The 22,018-nt window shown below is 34.5% G+C and overlaps 1 protein-coding gene and 1 pseudogene across 1 annotated transcript; both read left to right on the top strand.

The window, feature by feature from the left end:
• The window catches only part of LOC133704447 (wall-associated receptor kinase-like 8), a 55,974-nt pseudogene extending 44,467 nt beyond the window's left edge, over nt 1–11,507 (top strand).
• A 3,846-nt stretch (nt 11,508–15,353) lies between these two features.
• LOC133703724 (wall-associated receptor kinase-like 22) lies at nt 15,354–20,130 on the top strand. Its single transcript, XM_062128344.1, has 3 exons — nt 15,354–16,486; nt 16,647–16,760; nt 18,782–20,130. Exons 1-3 carry the CDS (start codon nt 15,616–15,618, stop codon nt 19,996–19,998), a joined length of 2,202 nt encoding a protein of 733 aa, XP_061984328.1. The 5' UTR covers nt 15,354–15,615; the 3' UTR covers nt 19,999–20,130.
• The last annotated feature ends 1,888 nt before the right edge of the window (nt 20,131–22,018 follow it).

Here is a 22,018-nt window from a genome sequence, read left to right on the forward strand (position 1 = left end):
TATTTTTCTATTTTTTTATTTTTTCTATTTTTTTGGGGGTTGGGTCACTGGTCTAGACCAGTGACCCGGCTGGGTGGCAGGCGTGCGTTAATGAATTATAATTCACTTGCTACAGTAGCAAGTGAATTATAATTCACTGCCACTGTAGCAGTGAATTAAAATGCAAAAGGGTAGAGATGAGGGACGACTTACCTGGTGCAGCAAGGCGTAGCCGGAGACGATGGCGCACTGTGCTGGACGAACGACGCTGCCTCCTCTTGCTCTTCCTCTCTTCTTCCTTTTCTTCCTCCTTTTCTTCCCCGGTTCGTCCCTGTATTTCTTTCCTGGAGTGCCCTGTTTCTGGTGCAGTGGCTGCTGAAGATGGAGCTCTGGAGTTGCTGCTTCTGGAGGCGACGAAAACGGTTGTGAAGCTTGTGGTGACTCTTTTCTACTGCTTTCCTTGGTCTTCCTTATGTGCTTCCTCTGCTCAGGACATCAACGATGGTGATGAAGATGTTAGGTGCTGTCGGTTGAATGGAAGCTTGCTCCCCTGTTTCTGTTTTTCTGCATGCGTCTTCCCTAGTTTCCCTTTCCTAAGCTGTTGCTTGTGATATTATTAGAAAACGAAGACGCAGACGATGACGATGGTCGATGGTGATGGAGGTCTTCACCCAGGAGATGAGGGTTCTTCCCCTGCGTTTTTCTTATTGTTGTTCGTCTCTGTGTTTTTTTTCTGTTCTCTGTTTTCTTGCTCTCGTTCTCTCTATTTTCCTGCGTTTTTCTTTTCCTTGTCTGCCCATTTCCCCCAGTTTTTCTTCCTCCTGTTCGTGGCCTTTTTTCTTTAGCCTCCTCTGTTTCTTTGAGAAGAAACAGAGGAACGAAAGTCTTTTTTTTTCCTAGTCTCTCCCGGTTCTCTGTGGTTCCTCCCCCCTCGGTTCTGCCCTTTCTTTTTCTCCTTTTATAAGACCCAAAATCAGTGGTAACAGCCGGCCTCATAAATGCCCTGCAACCGATCCTTTAAGCACCTTCAATGATGAAACGTAAACGGTGGCTGCCAACGGGTGAAACGTCTCTGCCATCAATGGCGGAGCCGTTGCTGAGGGAAAAGACAGTGAACAGTCGCTGCGAAACGACTCCATTTTCCAGTTCTAAAGGTTGCTTTCAATTTAATCCTTGTAATTCTTGTAATTTTGCAATCAAGCCCCTGGTTAAAATGTAATCGGATCCTTACATTTCCGCGCATTTTCAAGCTGGTCCTTGGATTTTAATTGTTGCAATTTAGATCCCAATTAAACTCCAAACTTTGATATTTCTTTAATTAAGTCCCTGATTTCATTAATTTAATTAAATCCAAAGTCCAATTAAGTCTAAAACTTATCAATTCTCCAATTAAACCCCTGATTGGATTAATTAAATTAATTCCAAGCTTAATCAAGTCTCAAAACTTATCAATTCTCCAATTAAAACCTTGATTGGATTAATTAAATTAATTCCAAGCTTAATTAAGTCTCAAAACTTATCTATTCTTCAATTAAACCCTTGACTTGATTAATTAAATTAATTCCAAGCTTAATTAGATTAATTCCAAAGTTTAATTAAACCCCAAAACTTCCAATCATGTTGCCCTTAACCCAAATTTTAATTCATTCTTCATTTATTTCATTTTACTTGTTTTTTCATCATTATTATTTTTTTATCATCATTTTTTTATCCTTTTCAATAAATAAAATAATAATAATAATTAAAATAAAAATGGTCAAAAATTGGTTATGACAAACTCTATCAAAGAAGGATGGCCAAATCATATGACAAGAAGATTTGACCTTGAGGATTCCACGAAGGAGATCTTGTATTGAAGAAAATATTGTCTTTTACAAGGAGAAGATCAGAGTAAATGGGCGCCGAACTATGAGGGCGCTTACGTGGTGAAGAAAGCATTCTCGGGAGGAGCTTTGTTGTTATCTAGAATGGATGGAGAAGATCTAGTTAGGCCAGTGACTTCTGACTCTGTAAGGAAATATTACGCTTGATGTATTCCGTAATCTGCCAATCAATAAAATAAGTTTGGCCATGAATTTTCTCTATAAAGCACCTTTCTTCATAAAACGCATGATCTCATAGCATTTGAAATCTTTTACTTAAACAAACTCTTTTTTTACGCATGACTAAGGAGATGACTCCATTAATTGGAGAGAACCAAATCAAATCTAAACTTGACATATTTTTGCACACCACACTGGGGGCAAGAACTGTATGAAGTGCACATAGGGGTCCATAGTGAACCAAAGCCCAAAGCGGTATCATCATAAAAACTTCTAAAAAAGCATCTTTTATGAGAATTGCTAATTGCATTGAAAGTTTCAGTTTTCATGAACAAAACCAAATCTTTTGAGTTTTCCTTTTAAAATAATAATAAAAGACAATACTCAATGGAGCAAGAAAGGGCCTTATAAGGAACCAAAGATCTCTTCACCAAGAGGATAGGAAGTATAACGCGTGGAGCATATTCTGTTTCAAGAGGACGAGTCGGACAAACAAATGGAAACAAGAGCTCAATAAGTCTACAACAGAAAGGGGGACCTATGTTTCAAAAATAGGTAACAAAAAAAGCATGCATGCTATATTGTCATAACACTAACCTAGCAGGAGAAGGTGTGAAGAAGGCTAAAATAGTTCCAAGTTTTTGGGAAAACCGTTAAGGTCCAAAATATCAAGTCAACAAAACTACAGAAAATGATAGGAATTGTGAACCAGCACTGCTTCATCCCTCGAGGTAAGATGATTTCTTTTTAAGTTCAAAACGGGCAGGTCACCTGATATTGAGATCATTTTGTGAAAAAAGAATTGAATTTTTCTAAAAATAGGAAAGGCCATCCGATATTGAGACCATTCATTAGAAAAGCGTGGAGTTTTCTAAAAAAAATTTAAGATGGGCAGGTTACCCGATATTGAGATGATTTCTTAGAAAAGCGTGGAGTTTTCTAAGAATTTTAAAAGGGGCCGGTTGCCTAATATTAAAACCATTTCTTAGAAAAGCATAGAGTTTTCTAAGAATTTTAAGATGGGCCGATCACCTGATATTGAGACCATTCATTAGAAAAGCATGGAGTTTTCTAAAGAATTTTAAGAGGGGTTGGTCACCTGATATTGAAACCGTTTCTTAGAAAAGCGTGCAGTTTTCTAAGAATCTTAAGATGGGCAGGTCACCCAATATAGAGACCGTTTCTTAGAAAAGCGTGGAGTTTTCTAAAAAAATTTAAGAGGGACCGGTTACCTATTATTGAAACCGTTTCTTAGAAAAGCATGGAGTTTTCTAAGAATTTTTAAGATGGGTCGGTCACCTGATATTGAGACCGTTTCTTAGAAAAGCGTGGATTTTTCTAAGAATCTTAAGATGGGCAGGTCACCCGATATTGAGACCATTTCTTAGAAAAGCATGGAGTTTTCTAAAGAATTTTTAAGAGGGGCCGGTGACCTAATATTGAAACTGTTTTTTAGAAAAGCATGGAGTTTTCTAAGAATTTTAAGATGGGGTGGTCACCTGATATTGAGACCGTTTCTTAGAAAAGCGTGGTTTTCTAAGAATCTTAAGATGGGTAGGTCACCCGATATTGAGACCATCGTTTCTTAGAAAAACGTGGAGTTTTCTAAGAATTTTAAGATAGGCCGGTCATCTGATATTGAGACCGTTTCTTAGAAAAGCGTGGAGTTTTCTAAGAATCTTAAGATGGGCAGGTCACCCGATATTGAGACCATTTCTTAGAAAAGCATGGAGTTTTCTAAAGAATTTTAAGAGGGGCTAGTTACTTGATATTGAGACCGCTTCTTAGAAAAGCATGGAGTTTTCTAAGAATTTTAAAATAGGCCGGTCACCCGATATTGAGACCGTTTCTTAGAAAAGCATGGAGTTTTCTAAGAATCTTAAGATAGGCAGGTCACTCGATATTGAGACCGTTTCTTAGAAAAGCATGGAGTTTTCTAAGAATCTTAAGATGGGCAGGTCACCCGATATTGAGACCATTCCTTAGAAAAGCATGGAGTTTTCTAAAGAATTTTAAGAGGGGCCGGTTACTTGATATTGAAACCGTTTCTTAGAAAAGCGTGGAGTTTTCTAAGAATTTTAAGATGGGCCGGTCACCTGATATTGAGACCGTTTCTTAGAAAAGCGTGGAGTTTTCTAAGAATCTTAAGATGGGCAAGTCACCCAATATTGAGACCATTCCTTAGAAAAGCGTGCAGTTTTCTAAAGAATTTTAAGAGGGGCCGGTTACCTGATATTGAAACCGTTTCTTAGAAAAGCGTGGAGTTTTCTAAGAATTTTAAGATGGGTCGGTCACCTGATATTGAGACCATTTCTTAGAAAAGCATGGAGTTTTCTAAGAATCTTAAGATGAGCAAGTCACCCGATATTGAGACCATTCCTTAGAAAAGCGCGGAGTTTTCTAAAGAATTTTAAAAGGGGTCTGTCACCTGATATTGAAACCGTTTCTTAGAAAAGCGTGGATTTTTCTAAGAATATTAAGAGGGGCCCGTCACCCGATATTGAGACCATTTCTTAGTAAAGCGTGGAGTTTTCTAAGAATTTTAGGATGAGCAGGTCCCCCGACCATTTCTAAAAATAAAAAACATTTAGTTTTTCTAGATAAGCAGGTCACCTGATAGGGAAACCATTGTTTAGGAAAAGCACAAAGTTTTAGCATGATCAGACAATTTATCTTTACAACACTTACTACGCGAAGCACTTGACAAGTTTTGCTTCGTAAGCATTGTAAAGAGACGACATCTGTTGTTACTTAATTTTGGACCCCAAGTGCTGGAGATGGTGTATACCCGTTTTGAACCGAGTGTAGGAGTGTAGCTCATGTTTGCTAGAAAATTAACAAAAGCAGAGGAGAAAGAAATATATTTTTTTTTCGAACCCTGTTTGAGCTGTTTTCTGCTCTCTTTATCCTTCCCCTATGCTTCCAAAATGATCAGGTTTTCTTTTAGATTAATCAGGAGTCTTCATAATTCTAAATTTGTTCCATTTTTATCTGGTCTTTAAAGTTGGATAAATCCCTAAGAATTTGCACTAAAAAAAATGGTTCTGTTGCTGTTGCAATTTTTTTTGTTCCAAATTAGGCTCTGATTTTGACATGGTTTCGTACGATATCTGACCATCCTAGCTATGTTCTATCACTCATGACATGTTGAAAAATTAACCTACACCTTTATTGGGTCCTAGGGATCACTGATCTTAGGGCAAACTCTCAGTCAGATTTGGATGCTCGGCATTGTCAGATCAAGAACCTTTTTGACCAACTGGATTACTACCAGATTCTGTTCTTTAAAATGATTTTATCTCAATTTGAATCCTTCATCAAAGTTGTAGTCTGGGACACGTAGATGAATTTGGGCCTTTGAATTGCTTGATTTCGATATCAGAAGCTCAAGATATTCCTGTTTGAATATCTAGTGTGAAAGTAGGGATTCCTGTCGCGAGAAGGATATAACCCAAGTTCGCGGGACTGATTCGAAGGATTTTTTTTTGGACCAAGGACTGAATCGAAAAGTGTTAAAATAAGGGATTGAATTGAAGAAGGATATTGAAAGCTGGAGAGGGGGGCTGGATCATAAAAAATGACAGGATTTTTACCATATCAAATAAGGAAAATAAGACTTTGTCGTTGCACCCTCCATCTGATTTCTTTCTTTCTTTTTTCTCTGCAAATTCCTGTTGTTTTTCCTTTATCATCACGCCTGATTTTTGGAGCTGCAACCACGTTTTTATTGCTCATTTCAAAGGGAGCAGCTGGCCCTATGGAAGGAAAGAAAGAAGCCACACCATCCTCTAAAAAACTAGAAAGAAATCAGACATCAGAATCAAAATATTTAAGTTTCCTTTTTGCGTTTTTTTACTGCAAATCAGTAGGGATTTGCATCCTAGAATTTATGCATTGAATCTTTCCTAAATAGAGATATATTTAGACTATATATAAGCCCTTCTAATGACCTAACGGGGGAAGAAAGAAAGAGCATAAAAAGAAGAGAAAACCAGGGAGAAAAGAGCAAGAAAAAACAACTAAAGAAAGAAAAGAAAAATGTAAGAGAGGCAAGGAGTAAAAAACACAGATAGCAAGGGAACATAAAGGTTTTTTCTTTGATCCTTTGGTCACTGTGAAAGAAAAAAAAAGAGAGGAGAAAAGAGAGGCAGACGACAGTAAAACCAGAAAAGCCAAGAGAACAAAAGAGAAAGTCTTTCTTTGGTTTTTCAAAGGCAAAAGGCAGAAGTTTTTTCCATCAGTTTGTGTCTCATCTTCTGCATTTGAAACGTGCAGGATCTGCAGGTATGAGTCTCAACTTCCTTCATCTTTGACATATTTAAAGCTTTGCTTGGTTTTTGTTTATTTTTTTCAAAAAAATCTGTTTTTGCTTTTGTTTCAAGGACGTTCATTTTCCATCTTAGCAACAAAGTGGCCTGCTCATGTCTTTGAGTTTAGTTTATTATCACTGTTAGAGCTGCGTTTTTGTGTTTTACTCCCTGGTGATGAGAAACTGTGAGCTTTTAAAGTCTCCACCGTCCCTTTCTCTCGTCGCTCAAGCGTTCTCTTGCAATGGAACGCTATATAGAAACAAGTGTTTAGGTGCAGAAGAGAGAGTTTAAAAAACGTGAGGGAGGGTCCCTTTCTTCACTTAAGGATTTTTTTTTTCTGATTCTGGGTTCACACTTTCTTCTTTGTTTTTTTTTGTTTTTTTGAGTTTGCAGGGGGGGTCACGGTTCATGTTGAAATTTGTTTTTAGCTTCAGGACTCTGTTTTTTTATGTTTTGTGTACACTAACTTGTGTTTTAAATTGGGTGCCGAACCTTATTTATTTGAGATGAATTGTTTTAAGCTTCTTGCGAATTTTGGAATAGGTGAATATTTTTTGTGATGTTTGTGTAATCGTGTTATTCATGTTTTGAAAAAAAATGTTTTCTTGTGTGTTGCATACGGCCAATACCCTAACATGTTTTGAACGCTCTTTTTTTTTAAATACAAAAAATATTGGAAGTTTTAAAAATGTGTTTTCACATGGATTTCGTAAACAAAAAAAATTATTTTCTTGCATTTCTGGACTTTACAACATGTTTGTAAAACTCCAAAGGGTATTAGCCAATATTTCAAAAAATATAAAAATCTTATTTTGGGGGGAATTCATCTATTATTCACCGCTAATGTTTGGATAAAGAAATCTTTAAATGATGAATATCCAAAATATTATTGGGAATAATTTGTTATTATTCACTGTTAATATTTGGATAAAGAAACCCTGAGTGGTAAATATCCAAAATAATTTTCTAGGAATAATAAATCCGCACATATCCTTGAAAGAAGCCTTGATTATAATTGAGGACATTTCAATTTTTTACTCCATGATTTACGAGTCGTGAGATTATAAAACACTAAGGCAAAAATAGGCTTTTAAAGCAACCTAGATTTCTAAATTTTTGTCCCTCCTCCTTACGATTTACGAGTTACAAACTCTAAAAATAGTAAGGGAAAAATGAGCTTTTGAAGCACATGGAATCTCCTTGGATTTCTATCTTAATCAATTTAGTTTGAATCAAACCTAGGAAAACAAATGGGATTAAAAAAAAAACAACACACCATAGCAATTATAAGGCAAACCAAACACCAAGCAGCTTACCTTAGGTAGGACGTACTAGGGGTGTTAATACCTTCCCTTTACGCAATTAGTCCCTTGCCTTAAAATCTCTGAAAGACCAGTTAGGTTTCCTAGTAACCATAATACTAGGTGGCGACTCCATTATTCACAATGAAAACAAAAGACCTCGAAATCAATCGAGTATCGTCGCGCTCCGCCGCGAGGGTGCGACAAGGATCACTATCACTCCATCAACCGCATCATATGATTGGTGCCATGTCATGTGCTTAGCAGTCTTTGGTGACATAAATAACCTCTGCAGTGTAGGTGTGATTGGGAAGTATCTAAGTTTTTTATATGCCACGAGAGTCTTTCCCCTGCTAGTTCTGGGTTTGTAACGGGAATGCCCACATGTCGTGCACTCGATTAGCTCACCATTTTCAAGGTAGTATAACAAGCAGAAGTTAGGGCACATGTCAATTTTCTGGTATCCTAAACGGAGGGGTTTCATCATTCACTTTGCAGCATAGAAGTTCCTTTTCAACTTGTTCCCTTCAGGTAAAATGTTTCTCGCCCATTCGATAATTTTATCATAACCGGCTTTACTCAACCCATGATCTGACTTGATGGTGAACACTTGTGCCACGACCGATAATTTACTGTGATTCATGCAGCCATCCCATAATAGTTCGTCAGAATCTTTCAACAGATCAAAAAACCTAGTTGCATCTATATTAGTTTCTTCTTCTATGATTGGATATTGACTGACATTACCTTAATTCATTCTCATTACATCCATAACCATATTCATGTAAGGATTACTGTTGTAATTTGCAACTCCCTGCACGTTTCTAGCACTAGAAGTTGACCCAACCACCCTTTCTCCTATGCTCTTATTACAAACAAATACTTCTCTGTGTGCATACCAACATAGGTAATTCTTCATGAACCCTTTGTGTAGAAGATGCATCATTACAACATCTAGATACAGATACTTTTTATTTTCACACTTCCTGCATGAACACCTAATACCGCCTCCAGTAAAATTTATGGGAATAGATGTTGTGAAATTAATAAAACCCTAAACCCCGTTACAATAATCCATCCTCCGCAATCCTTGGAGCGAATCTCGATACATCCATGAACGATCATCCATGACTTCTATTGAACCTCTATAAAATTACAATGACAACATGTATTAATTAACTATGTTAGGTAAATAAATTTGCAAAAATATTGGTTTACTTCGAGATTATCCAACAAGCTAATTACAACTTCTCATAAATATTCATTATCAATTATCAACGTCCATACAAATTTATACATATAAATTTATGGAAATTACAACTTCGTAATAGCATTGATAAAAATTAAAACGGACCCATTAAACAAGCTATTAATTATTTCACCACAACACATGTAATTCAGTAATTCAACAAAGTTTCAACAATTTACAACCAAATACAATTTTACAAAATCTAAAACAAACCATAACAAGTACAAAATTATACATTCATACTACAAGTTTGTTCGAGAAATAACAATAAGCATGTACATACACTAACAAAATACATATATTAAAAAAACAATTAAATTGACATTTAAATGTTAAAATTAAAAAAAAATATTTACTTACAGAAAATGATAAAATCCACAATAAATCAGAATATGGATACTGTGACCACAAAACTTAAAGAAATATTACTTGTGTTGAGAAGAGGGGTTTTTTTTGGGGGGGTGGTTGTTTGCAGTTTGGGAGGGGAGGAGAGAGTTGGGATGAGGAAGAAGAAGAAAAGGGTCGGCAAAGTGGTGATATATTCACTTTTACCGAATGAATCACCGACGGACTCATTATATCGATGATTCCGTCGGCACTTTTGACGGTGAATTGGTCACGTCGTTGTACGGAGATCCGGGTTTGAATTGATTGAGAAAATGATTGGTATAAAAAATTGATTGAGAAAATGAGGGTTTGAGAGGTTGGGAGCATAGAAAAAAAAAATAGAGAGAGAGAGAGAGAGATTCTTGGGATGTCTTGCAAAGTGCTTAATAAATTGGGTTAATTGATTGTGGTAAGATGTTTTTATTATTCTAAATGCACTTTCTTTTGTTAATTTTTATGAAAATCCCCAAATTTAGAAATTTAGGGTTTTGGTGTGTTTGTGTTTAGTTATTGGTTATTTTTGGGTTAGATAACATAGTTAATGATTAAATTAAAGATATTAAAAACTAAATTTTTGAAATTTGGGACCCTAAGTGGCGGGCCATGGTAGGGATTCTAGGAGAATGTAAAAACTTGATTAAATTATGTGATTTTGATATTTTAAAATGATACTGGGAATGCTTGGGTCGATATGGAATGTTGTGATGGGGATTGCTAGGCAGTTAGTTATTGCTGCAATATATTGGAACGGTGTAAATGTGGAATTTTGGCTAAATTGTGTGTGGTTTTGAGGATATAACGATGATGTGATGCAATAGTATGATGATGAAATTATATTTAATCATGATTATGATTCTTGATTAATTAAATTTTCATGGAAGTAAGGAATTGGAAAAAGTAATTGTGTAAATATTGGTGTTTTAATGATGTAATTAAGTTTAGAAATTGATTGAGAGTTTGCAATTTAAAAGATTATGTATAATACAAGTTAGTAATGGAAAATATAAAATTGTAATTTGAGTTACGATTAGTACTACGAAAAAAATGATGTGATTGAATAAGTATAAATAATGAGTTAAAATAAGAGATGTTTCCTTGAAAATTCTAACAAACATTTGATACTCTGTTTTGCGAAAAAAAAAAATATTGGATTGGAAAAGATGAGCATGCATGATGAGGCCGTGACACTATCGGTGCATGCGGCCTCTTTCGGTTGCATTAGAAACATCACAGCAAGATCTTTCTATTTTCTGCAAATCTACCAGAAAGTAGAAGTTTAGCCATTCATTTTATTACGTTGATGAAAGATATTAATAAACTCTTTGATATTCTTGATGTTAGAGTTAAGGAGGGCTATCAAAACGAAGAAGTTATCTTTGTTGCAATATTACAAAAAGATGCTTGAATTTGAAAGGGAAAATTCGACCTTGAATGGGAGATTTCACATCAGAGTTGGAGAGGATAACTGGACTGTCTCAAAAAGAGCCAAATATTCAACAAAACTGGAAAATATGTAGAAAAAAAACCCTCATGGATGATGCAAGCAATGACTGGGATGCAGCTTCGACATCAATTACGGGTGATTTTGACCACTCTCGTGCAAGGTACCTGATTTATCACAGTGACATCAGTCTACAAACATACTGCTAGATGAGAAATATAGAGCAAAAGTATCTGATTTTGGATCTTCAAGATCAATATCCATCGATCAAATTCACTTGACCACTCTCGTGCAAGGTACCTTTGGCTACTTAGATCCCGAGTACTTCCAGTCTAGTCAATTTACAGAAAAGAGTGATGTTTATAGCTTTGGAGTGTTGAGCTCATAAGTGGACAAAAACGGATATTTTCTGTAAGCTAGACAGAAACTAGAAGTTTAGCCACACATTTTATTATGTTGATGGAAGATAATAGACTGTCTGATATTCTTGATGCTAGAGTTAAGGAGGGCTGTCAGAATTAAGAAGTTATCTTTGTTGCTAATCTTGCGAATAGAAGCTTGAATTTGAATGGGAAAAATCGACCTACAATGCGAGAAGTCACATCAGAGTTGGAGAGGATAATTGGATTGTCTCAAAAAGAGCTAAATATTCAGGAGAACTGTAAAATATCAAAAAACACCATGGATGATGCAAGCAATGACTGGGATGCAGCTTCGAAATCAATTACGGGTGATTTTAACAGTGGCAGGACTCCATCATCTCATGGTGTACCACTAATAAATATTAAAACATGGTGATTTAGATGATTGGGTTTTTCCCGTTGTTATTGTATAATAAAAATAATGTTTTCTGAATCGCTGTAAAACACGTGTGTCTCTGTTTTTCATGGGAGAATAGCATAAATAATATATTCTGAATACAAAATGGTTGAGCAATTACAAGTGCAGAAGGCTATATTTGAGCTGAGATTTATATCCACATGAAAGTTCTTGTTTGTTTGTTTTCTATACGAAAGTAGATCCAATGAAATTTATACAAAGATGCTGAACTACATGAACAAAGACTTGACCATAAATTTTAAAGATGCACTATTTCTTCTCAATCACTTTCCGATTGGACCCAATAAATGCAGGGTAAGCTATCAGCTTTTGGCCTTCATACTGATGCTTTAGCTTTTATTAATCTTTCTCTGCTCGACAATGCAAAAGATCGACATAATGGAAACAAAAGATGCTGAACTACATGAACAAAGACTTGACCATAAATTTTAAAGATGCATTATTTCTTCTCAATGTTCACTTTCTGATAGGACCCAAGAAATGTAGGGTAAGCTATCAGCTTTTGGCCTTCATACTGATGCCTTAGCTTTTATTAAATGCAAAAGATTAACAAAAGATGCTGAAACTACATGAACAAAGACTTGACCATAAATTTTAAAGATTCCATGGGTTCAATCATACACATTATTATTTTTCTGATAACGTTACAAAATCAATTCATTTCATGATGTATCAAATCTTTTTTTTTATTGAGAAGTTAGTAATGAAAAATATAAAATTGTAATTTGAGATACCATTAGTACTATGAGATACCATTAGTATAAACAATGAGTTAAAATGATTTGGGATACTAACTTGAAATTAAATCAAGAGAGATGTCCAACGTTGATCTAGCAGTTGAGGGGAGCTCACAATAATGGAATGCCGGGTAGGTGCCACCACTATACTTCTTTAACTGCAGTATTGTTATTTCAATGCATCAAGTTTAATTACATAAAATAAATCTAACATATTTTATGGGAAATTTTGAATAATTTTAAAGTCAGCCATAAGGGCAAAGACTTATATATTGAATAAATTTACAGTTCATCGTAATGACAGAAACTTATTAAGTAAATTAAAGTTGACTGTTATGATGAAGACTCTTTATATAATTCTTAAGTAGGTTGAAATGCCGAAGATTTGTTGGATATATTCAAAGTTGATTGTTATAACGGAGACTTAATGATTCAATTCATAGTCGACCATGATGATAAATACTAACTAAATAGACTTAAAGTCGGCTACAATGACGAGGACTTATACCTGATAGTGAAATGATGGAGTTATAGTTGAAAATAAATAATTAAAATGAAATGAAAGTATGGTAACTATGTTTGTACCTAAGTTTTAGGGTAAAGAATATTCAACTGCTCTTATTCATTGTTTGTATTACTATGGATTGCAAGTTCTTCTTACCCGCCACCATAACATTGATCTTGTTGTTGGGATTGCATAGCTTTCGTTATTAGATAGAATTTTGTAATTACTACTTTATGTCATGTAATTAAATTTGATGCATAGGTTAATCATTAATACTTTCAAGTTGTAACAACTAAAAGAATAAATTAGTAATTATTCTAGTGTTTTTGGATAATTGTCTGCGCTACGTTGCGGATCGTATCAAATTTTTATTGAACATAAAAAAATATTCAGGTGTTGTCAACATGTTTTCTAGAAAAAAAATGTTAGGTGAAGGTTGACCCAATGTGACATAGTCAACTTTACAGGTCCAAATACAACTCGAACAACCGGTAAAAAATATAGTTTGACTAAAAAAATCAAGACGATATCTTTTTTTAAATATTGAGACGACAACATATTGGATTTACCTGAATTTACTCGAATCGACTCTAATTTACTCAGATCAAATCATATTAATCTACCAAATCTTCAACCTAAATTATGAGACCTTAATGACCTTATAGAAAGCAAATAAAAAAATTATCAAACTCAATTCTCAACCAAACTCATATTGAAAGATGAAATTGAAAAAAAATCAATTGAAACAAATTATGATGTTCAATTCTCAATCAACTCAATATTGAAGGACAAAATTAAAAGAAAATCAATTAAAAAAGGACACGAAAAAACCACATGAGTCAACCCAACTTAACAAACCAAACTCGTGACCCAAGTCATGAGACCGAGATAACCTTATAAAAAACAAACCGAAATATATTATAAAGCATAATTCTCAATTAACCTAATATTGAAGGATGAAATTGAAGAAGAAAAAAATTAAAAAAGAACAAAAAAAATCAAGGCAATTCAGCTATTCCATGACTTGGGTCATGAGACTATGATAACCCCATAAAAAGAAAATTATGAAGTAAAATTCTCAATCAACCCAATATTGAATGATTAAATTAAAAAAAATCAATAAAAAAAACAAAAAAATATTTCTAGTCAACCTGTGCTAACTTGCCATACTCAAATAATAAGACTTGGATAAATTTATAAAAAAGGAAAAATCAAAGCTTAATCAACTCAATGTTAAAGGATTAAAATTAAAAAAATAAATTCGAAAAAAACCTGGACAAGGGGATGTTACCAATCTCATGCAATATTATGAATTCTGCTTTAAATTAAATTAAAATTAAAATACGGTTTGCGTTCTTGTCATTGTGTATACAGGTACTGGTGTAGAATAAAATTTTGGATAGAGATCCTGTACAGGCAGACTCTGCTAGAATTTTGTTAAATTAGATAAATTATTTGTTTGAATGGAAAGTCCTTGCGTGATTGATATGCATGCAAAATATACAAGTGTGCGTGTGTTATGCGTTGATTGAGAAGGAAACTTATAATGTGCAAATTGCACTTTTGTGTTGGTTGGAAGAGACTCCGTATAGAGAAGACTTCTTACAAAGATATATAGAAAGAATTCCTCATTTTACAAGTCCTTGCGTGATTGATGATGTTTTTGCTATTTTATTTATTTTTCCTAGTTTATTTAGAATTTTAATTACTTTTTCTACTTAGTTTGGATTCTTCGGTTTGGTCAGTTTTTGCCTTTATATAAACAATCATTGTGTTATTGTTTTCCATCAAATTATTGAATATCAGATTGTTTAGAAAAATATCATATTCTTCCCAACATGTTTCTCTATAATTTGATGGACCGTGAAAGAAAAGCAAGGACCGGGAAAGATGGGCCCGTGACGCTCTAGCGATGCATGTGGCCTCTTTCGGCCGCATTAGAAACGTCAGTACTTCAGCAAGTCCTTAACAGAAAGTAGAAGTCTAGCCATGCATTTGATTATGTTGATGGAAGATAATAAACGCTCTGATATTCTTGATGTTAGAGTTAAGGAGTGCTATCAAAACGAAGAAGTTATCTTTGTTGCTGATATTGCAAAAAGATGCTTGAATTTGAATGGGAAAAGTCGACCTTGAATGGGAGTAAATTATGCTGAATTAAACATATAAACATGTAATATGCTTTATCATGTGGGTGTAAATTATGCTGATTTTGCATGTCAATAGTTTTTAAATTAATTTGTCACAGAATAATGTCGTTCCAGGTCAACTTCTGCTGTAACAAAGGAGGAGAGAAAAATATGAGGATTAGGGTCTCCACACAGAAACACTCGGTCCCATAACTTTAGTTTGAGATTTCACGTTGGAAACACTCGGTCCCCTGTTTTATTCATATCATCGTCGTCTACACGCTATTTTCTTTAGTTTTAGACTACTCGTCTTTGAATTGGTTGGACGAAAGTCACCATCAGTCAATTTGAGAATCTTAATTTATAGTCTTGTGGAATTTATACATTATTAATCGAAGCTTGGAAGTTGGAAAGAAACATCCTCACTCCAAATCCTACGAATACTCGAATTAAAAATATGGAAGGCCACCATATTATATATATAGATAGATTGAGAGAGAACTTTTCATTCAATTTGCTTCAAATGATTTGAGAACTTTCCATTGTGTTTACTCTTTTAAGGCAGTCTTCTCTGTCTCAATTGGTATTTTTTTTCTCACAAATATAGGGAGCAACGAAAGATCTTTCCCCCCGCTCTCTCTCTCCTTCCATTATTGATCTCCAGCAGCATCTAAATCTGCAATAGAAGGGAAGGCATGATTCCTCGTAGTGTCTCTCTAAATTTTTTCCTGCTATTTCTAGTCCGTGAAATAGCAACTGTATCAGCACTAATTATGGCGAAGCCTAATTGTAAAGACACTTGTGGAAACATTATCATCCCTTTTCCATTTGGAATAGGAACAGGTTGTTACATGAATGACTGGTTCTCAGTTGATTGCAACGAAACAACTGCGGGTTCTCCCAGCAGGGCTTTCTTAAGCAGAATCAACATGGAGGTCTTGGGGATTTCATTAGAGGACCGTGTGGTTCGAGTAAACAGTCCAATAATTTCCTCCGGCTGTGCTGGTAGAGGTGCCAACGTAGCCATTAATATGACTGGAAGTCCTTTCGCCTTCTCTTCCTCAAACAGGTTCGCCGCAATGGGCTGCAACAATCATGCTTTATTGACCGAAATTCAGCCAGAAATTGTCGGGTGCACGACAACTTGCGGTGCTAATAATTTGACTAGTTTTAGTACAGAAGGTAATGAACATTGTTACTGTTCTGGTAACAATTGCTGCCAGACCTCAATTCCCTCGAATCTCCAGGTGTTCAACGCGAGTTTGGGGCCCACAGAGGACCATCAATGCAAGTTAGCTTTTATAGTAGACGGAGAATGGTCCCTGGACAACATAAAAAGTCCCAAGGCTGTGCAAGATATGCAGCATGTCCCAGTAATCCTGGATTGGTTTGTGTATGGTCATGACATCCCTGTGGAGAACTCTGATGCAAAGTATTGCAGCCCCCCTGTAAAATTAGTTTCTTGCAGGTGGGGTTTGAGGACAGTAACATTGTATTCCAATTCAATTACTTGTAGGTGCAACCAGGGCTATGATGGCAATCCGTATCTTCCTGATGGATGCACTGGTATGATTCGAACACGCTTAATGTGATTTTTAATAATAAAAAATAATAATAATGGAGTACTGAAGCTTAAACAGTAGTCAAAAGCTCGACTTTTGAATGGCTCCAATCACAAGGCAATCACATGAATATACTCACTAGCTCATTGGATTTCCTGAATCAGATATCGATGAGTGCAAAATTCCCAAGGGAAATTGGTGTTCGGGGATGACAAAATGTGTGAATGTACCGGGATGGCACAAGTGCGAGCTCGACAAAGCTAAGATCACTTTCTTGAGTAAGTTCCTGTCTCTGAATTCTTTTTTCCTTCGTAATTTATAGGAACCTGAAACATTGGTTTAGAGGATAAATTGTGTTTGGGAGAGTATAAATTATTTTCCCCTGTCTGGGAGAATGGAAAGGGAGCTAGGAGAAAATTCTCGTCCATGGCTGACTTGTTTTATCTCCCCAAAATGGATAGAACGAGGCAATGATGATATAGTGCTTTCTTAATTATTAATTTACATCGTTTCCCTTCTCTAACCCTTGGTTATCCTGTAAATCAAAGCATACGATATAATTTTGCTCTTTTTAATTTCACTCTCCTTTTCTTTTTCAATTAATTAAATATAGACAAGAACTGGATACTTAATGTATAATTATTTATAATTACGCTTTTCCACTTATATCATGGAAGAATGTTTTTGAAGTGTTTAACATCGCTATTGTTGAACGAGTGTTTTTTATACTAATCGATTCGGTATGTTTGACTTGGAAAGTTCTCCATTTGCACTTCAAGAAGAAAAAAACCATTTGTAAAAAAGAAATTGATTTTTTTGTGGGAATAAAAAGAAAAGTGGTAAGTTAATTAAAAAAATTAGGTTAATTGATTTATTTATCTTTATGTATTGGATTTATTCTTCCATGTGTTATTTTAAGAAATTTTCACTCTTCTTATGCACGGTATATATATATATATGTGTGTGTGTGTGTGTGTGTGTTCTCTTATATACTCTTTTTTGCTATTGTGTGGATAAAAATACCCCTAAGACCTCCAACATAAAAATTAAGTCTTAAAATATATCAAAGTTTTTTTTTTTTTTTTTGAAAACTTAACTAAACATGAAAAATCCATAAAATAGAAAAAAACTAAATTAAAAAAAATATTTTTTAAAAAATAAAACCTAAAAATGAAAAAACCTAGAGTATTATAGAATGTATCTATATAGAAAATATTATAGGTATACTATATAGGAAATATTATAGCCATACTTTTATGTTGTAACCTCTACCATTACTATTATATATTGCCCTACACATATATATAGAAAATGTTGGCTAACTGATAGATTAAGCCTCCAAATTATTTTCAACTTGATATCAGAGTCTTCTGTCGTCAGAACTTTTCTCTCCCTCTCCCCCCTGTAGCCAGCCTCCTCTCTCACTCTTCTAAATGGACTCTACTGCTACTACCGCCTTCTCTCCCCACCAAACCGGTGGTGTAGCCCAGCCGGCCAGCCACTCAGAAACTGTTGTCGCTGGTTCTTTTTTCCACCAGTAGCAGCCCCAACCTGCAGAGCCGAACCATGGTTCCTTCTCCCATGTTTCTGTCGCACCTCTTCACATCATGGGGACAACAACTCGCTCTATCGTTGTGTTGTCCAACACTCATCAAGTGATCTCTTTGAAGCTTACGACCAACCAACTATCTTTATTGGAAAATGCAGATGAAGTCATATCGTCTTGGTTAAAGTGTTTTTCACTTTGTCGATGACTCAATGTCGTGCTCCCTCTCATGTTTCAGACATTTTAAATAGATCATAGATATTTGAAAAGAAAAATCGGTAGCTAATAAAAAATTTGAAAAATCCATAACCTGTGAAACTTATTGTGTTGCCATAGATATAATATCTAGTTGTGAGGCTTTGTTGACATGAATTTTTTTATTTTTTTCTATTATTCAAGTAAGTTTTTTTTTGTTCACTTTTCAATTTTTTTTGAATGTTTGGTGGGTTTTTCCTACTTTTTTTTATATTTTTTTTGTAATTGTTTTAGTCTTTTCAAAATTAGATTTTCTTTTGGAGGTTGTTGTGGCTTTTTTGTTCAAAATAGTGAAAAGATATATAAGGAAAAAAAATGTGAATATACAATAACATATAAGAATTTTTTAAAAAAATTATATAAAAAAATATACGGCAGAAGGTTAACTCAACCCAAAAAAGATTTAGCCACCTTGTTGACATAGATTGTTGTTCAATAATAATACGTATGTATGTATCTAACAATTTTTATTTTTTTTTCTCTGGCGAGCAATGGCAGTTCTAGGTGCAGCCACTGGATTGTTGTTGCTGCTTGTTGGTATTTGGCAGTTATATAAACTTGTAAAAAAAAGGAAGAACATTGAACTGAAGAAGAAGTTCTTCAAACAAAATGGTGGTTTATTGCTGCAGCAACAATTATCCTCAAGTGATGGAAGCATTCAGAAAACAAAAATATTTACTTCCAAGGAGCTGGAAAAGGCAACCGATCGTTTTAATGATAATAGAATACTTGGTCAAGGTGGCCAAGGAACTGTTTATAAAGGAATGCTAGCAGATGGAATGATCGTTGCTGTTAAAAAATCCAAAATGGTGGATGAAGAAAAGTTGGAAGAATTTATCAATGAGGTCGTCATCCTTTCACAAGTCAATCATAGAAATGTGGTCAAGTTGCTAGGTTGCTGTTTAGAGACAGAGGTTCCTCTACTAGTCTATGAATTCATTCCCAATGGAAATCTCTTTGAGTATATTCATGACCAGAAGGAGGAGTTCCAGTTTTCATGGGAAATGCGACTAAGGATTGCTACTGAAGTTGCTAGGGCACTTTCTTACCTTCATTCCGCAGCATCCATTCCGATTTATCATCGTGATATTAAGTCTACAAATATACTGTTAGATGAGAAGTTCAAAGCAAAAGTATCAGATTTCGGAACTTCAAGATCGATCACCATTGATCAAACTCATCTAACCACTCATGTTCAAGGCACTTTTGGATACTTGGACCCAGAGTACTTCCAGTCTAGCCAATTTACCGGAAAAAGTGACGTCTACAGTTTTGGTGTTGTTCTTGCAGAGCTCTTGACTGGGCAAAAACCAATTTCTTATGAAAGGCCGGAAGAGAGGAGAGGTTTAGCCACTCATTTTATTCTTTTGATGGAAGAGAACAAGATATTTGATATTCTTGATGAACGACTTATGGAGCCGGACCGTGAAGAAGAAGTTATCGCAGTCGCTAATCTTGCAAGAAGATGCTTGAACTTGAATGGAAGGAAACGACCATCAATGAGAGAAGTCGCGATAGAGTTGGAGCAGATTCGGCTGTCAAAAGGAGCTCTTCATGCACAACAAAGTAGTAAAGAACTTGAAAACATCTGGGAGGAAGTTCCCAACATATGGGAAATTGCTGGGCCTCCTACTTCAGTAACGATTGGCGAATTTAGAAATGGCACGGCTCCATCTTTGGATGTCCAAACATTGATTTCTCACGAAACATGGTGAATAAGTACATCCATGACATTTATGTTCATTTGATTTGCATGAGTTTTAGACAATTTTAAGATTTTCTCATTGTATTTCCCTTCATCAGACGTTCCGAAACTAATAAAACAACATGTATAATAATTAGATTTTTGTGCCTTGTGGTAGTACTATTTATGATCTCTCCGTGTGATTTTATCACTCCTTTGATTTTCTCTATCTCACCCCACTCCCAACAAAAGATACTCTAAATCCGAAAGTTGAAAGATTATATTTTAGTTTCAATAATAGTTATTAAATTTAATTGGTCTAATTTGGCTCAGCTTTTAATTTAAATAAAAAAAATTAATCATGTCATAATTAATCTATCTCAGCAAGATGAACCAAGTATTTAAAAAAAAAAACAAAGAATGAAATCATATCATTTATAAAAAAAAATAATTCATCCAATGATCCAATAATATGCACCCTTTTTTAAATTAGATGATTTTGTTTTAGTCCCTCTTCTTTTCTTCTTTTTTTTATTGCACCTTTATAGGCTCAAATTGATGACCAATTATAGTACATTTATTAAGGTAGGCAAGATTAAAAAATAGAAGACTAAAATGAAAAACACAACAAAAAAATATGGTTTTGCTAGAATTGTGGCTAGACATATACTTTAGTCCCCTAACTTTTAAGATTATATATAAGCTTTTAGTCCTTAACAATTTATGAAATTCAATTTCGATTCTAAACTTCATTTTTCTTATTTTTTGATCCCTGGTTTGAGAAAGTGACTAAATTCTCATGGCAGATAGAGAAAGTTTCGGTTAAGACCAATTCTGACTGTGAAAATAGGTGATTTTGATTTTAATGGGTTCCTTTTGATGAGTAAAGTTTAGACAAAGTGTTGTTTTCCCTTTAAACTTGTATGAAATGGTGGATGTGAACCCGAAAAGAATCTTGGTTTCGGGTTGATTGTCAATTTTAAAGATAATTTTTGGGTTGTTGGAGGTTATAGATATGTTTTACAAGGTGTTTTATGGTTTTTTCTGGTTAAAAATAGGTTTTTCTTGGTCTGAAATAGACCGGATTGATTTTCCAGGGACCTTTGGTTCTTGAAATCTAGGTAGTAAAGCGACGTGTTATCTACCTCAACGACGCAAGCGATGCGTTACCTCTATTTTTCTCAAATCATTAAAGGGCATATGACCTGTTATGTGCACCTTAAGAAAATAAAATAAAAAAAGGCCCAAGGGCCTAGGCTGGCCCAGGCCCGCACGCCTAGGCCTTTTTGTGGAGGCCTTTGGTCGATTATTATTTGAGCAATACAATTTGTATCAATTTGATTTTCTTTCCAATGACTTTGATATTTTATTGATTCTTAATTTTATAGGTGTTTTATTTTAGATAAAAAAAAATTGTTGAGCTCAATTAAGTTCATGACTTTGGTTATGAGTTTGACCAGTTTACTTTAGTTGGGTAGGGATTGGGCTTGATAATATTTTTTGTATAAATATTTCTCAATTTATTAAACTAGATATATGCATGAACCTTTTGAATTCCACTTGGGATTCTTTTATGTACACAAACACGTCCTAAAAATTTGCATATACACTTTTAAAAACATATTCAACATACAACAAAACTAAGTCAAGTAGCTAGTAAAAAGTATTATTCGTCACTTAATTTGGTAACCTAATAGGCCACTTAGCAAAGCAGTCTGCACAGACAATAAGACCATGTTTGTTAGATGTATTTTTTAAAAAAAGTGGATTCCTGAAAAGTGAATTTTTTTTCCGATGTTTAGTAGTGTTATGAAAAATGATTGAAAGGTTATGAAATTGAAGAAAAAAAATCTAATTCATAAATTATTTCAAATAAGATAAATAACAAGTAAAATAATAGAGATTAAATCTGACAAATAAAAAAGTTGAAAGATGATGAAATTAGAAAAAAATCACAATTTCATAAATTATTTCAAATGAAATAAATAGCAATCAAAATAATAGGGACCAAATCTGATAGGTAAGAAATTTCAATTAAGAAAATGATAAGA

This window comes from Populus nigra, chromosome 1 (assembly GCF_951802175.1).
Source record: "Populus nigra chromosome 1, ddPopNigr1.1, whole genome shotgun sequence".
Lineage (NCBI taxonomy): Eukaryota > Viridiplantae > Streptophyta > Magnoliopsida > Malpighiales > Salicaceae > Populus > Populus nigra.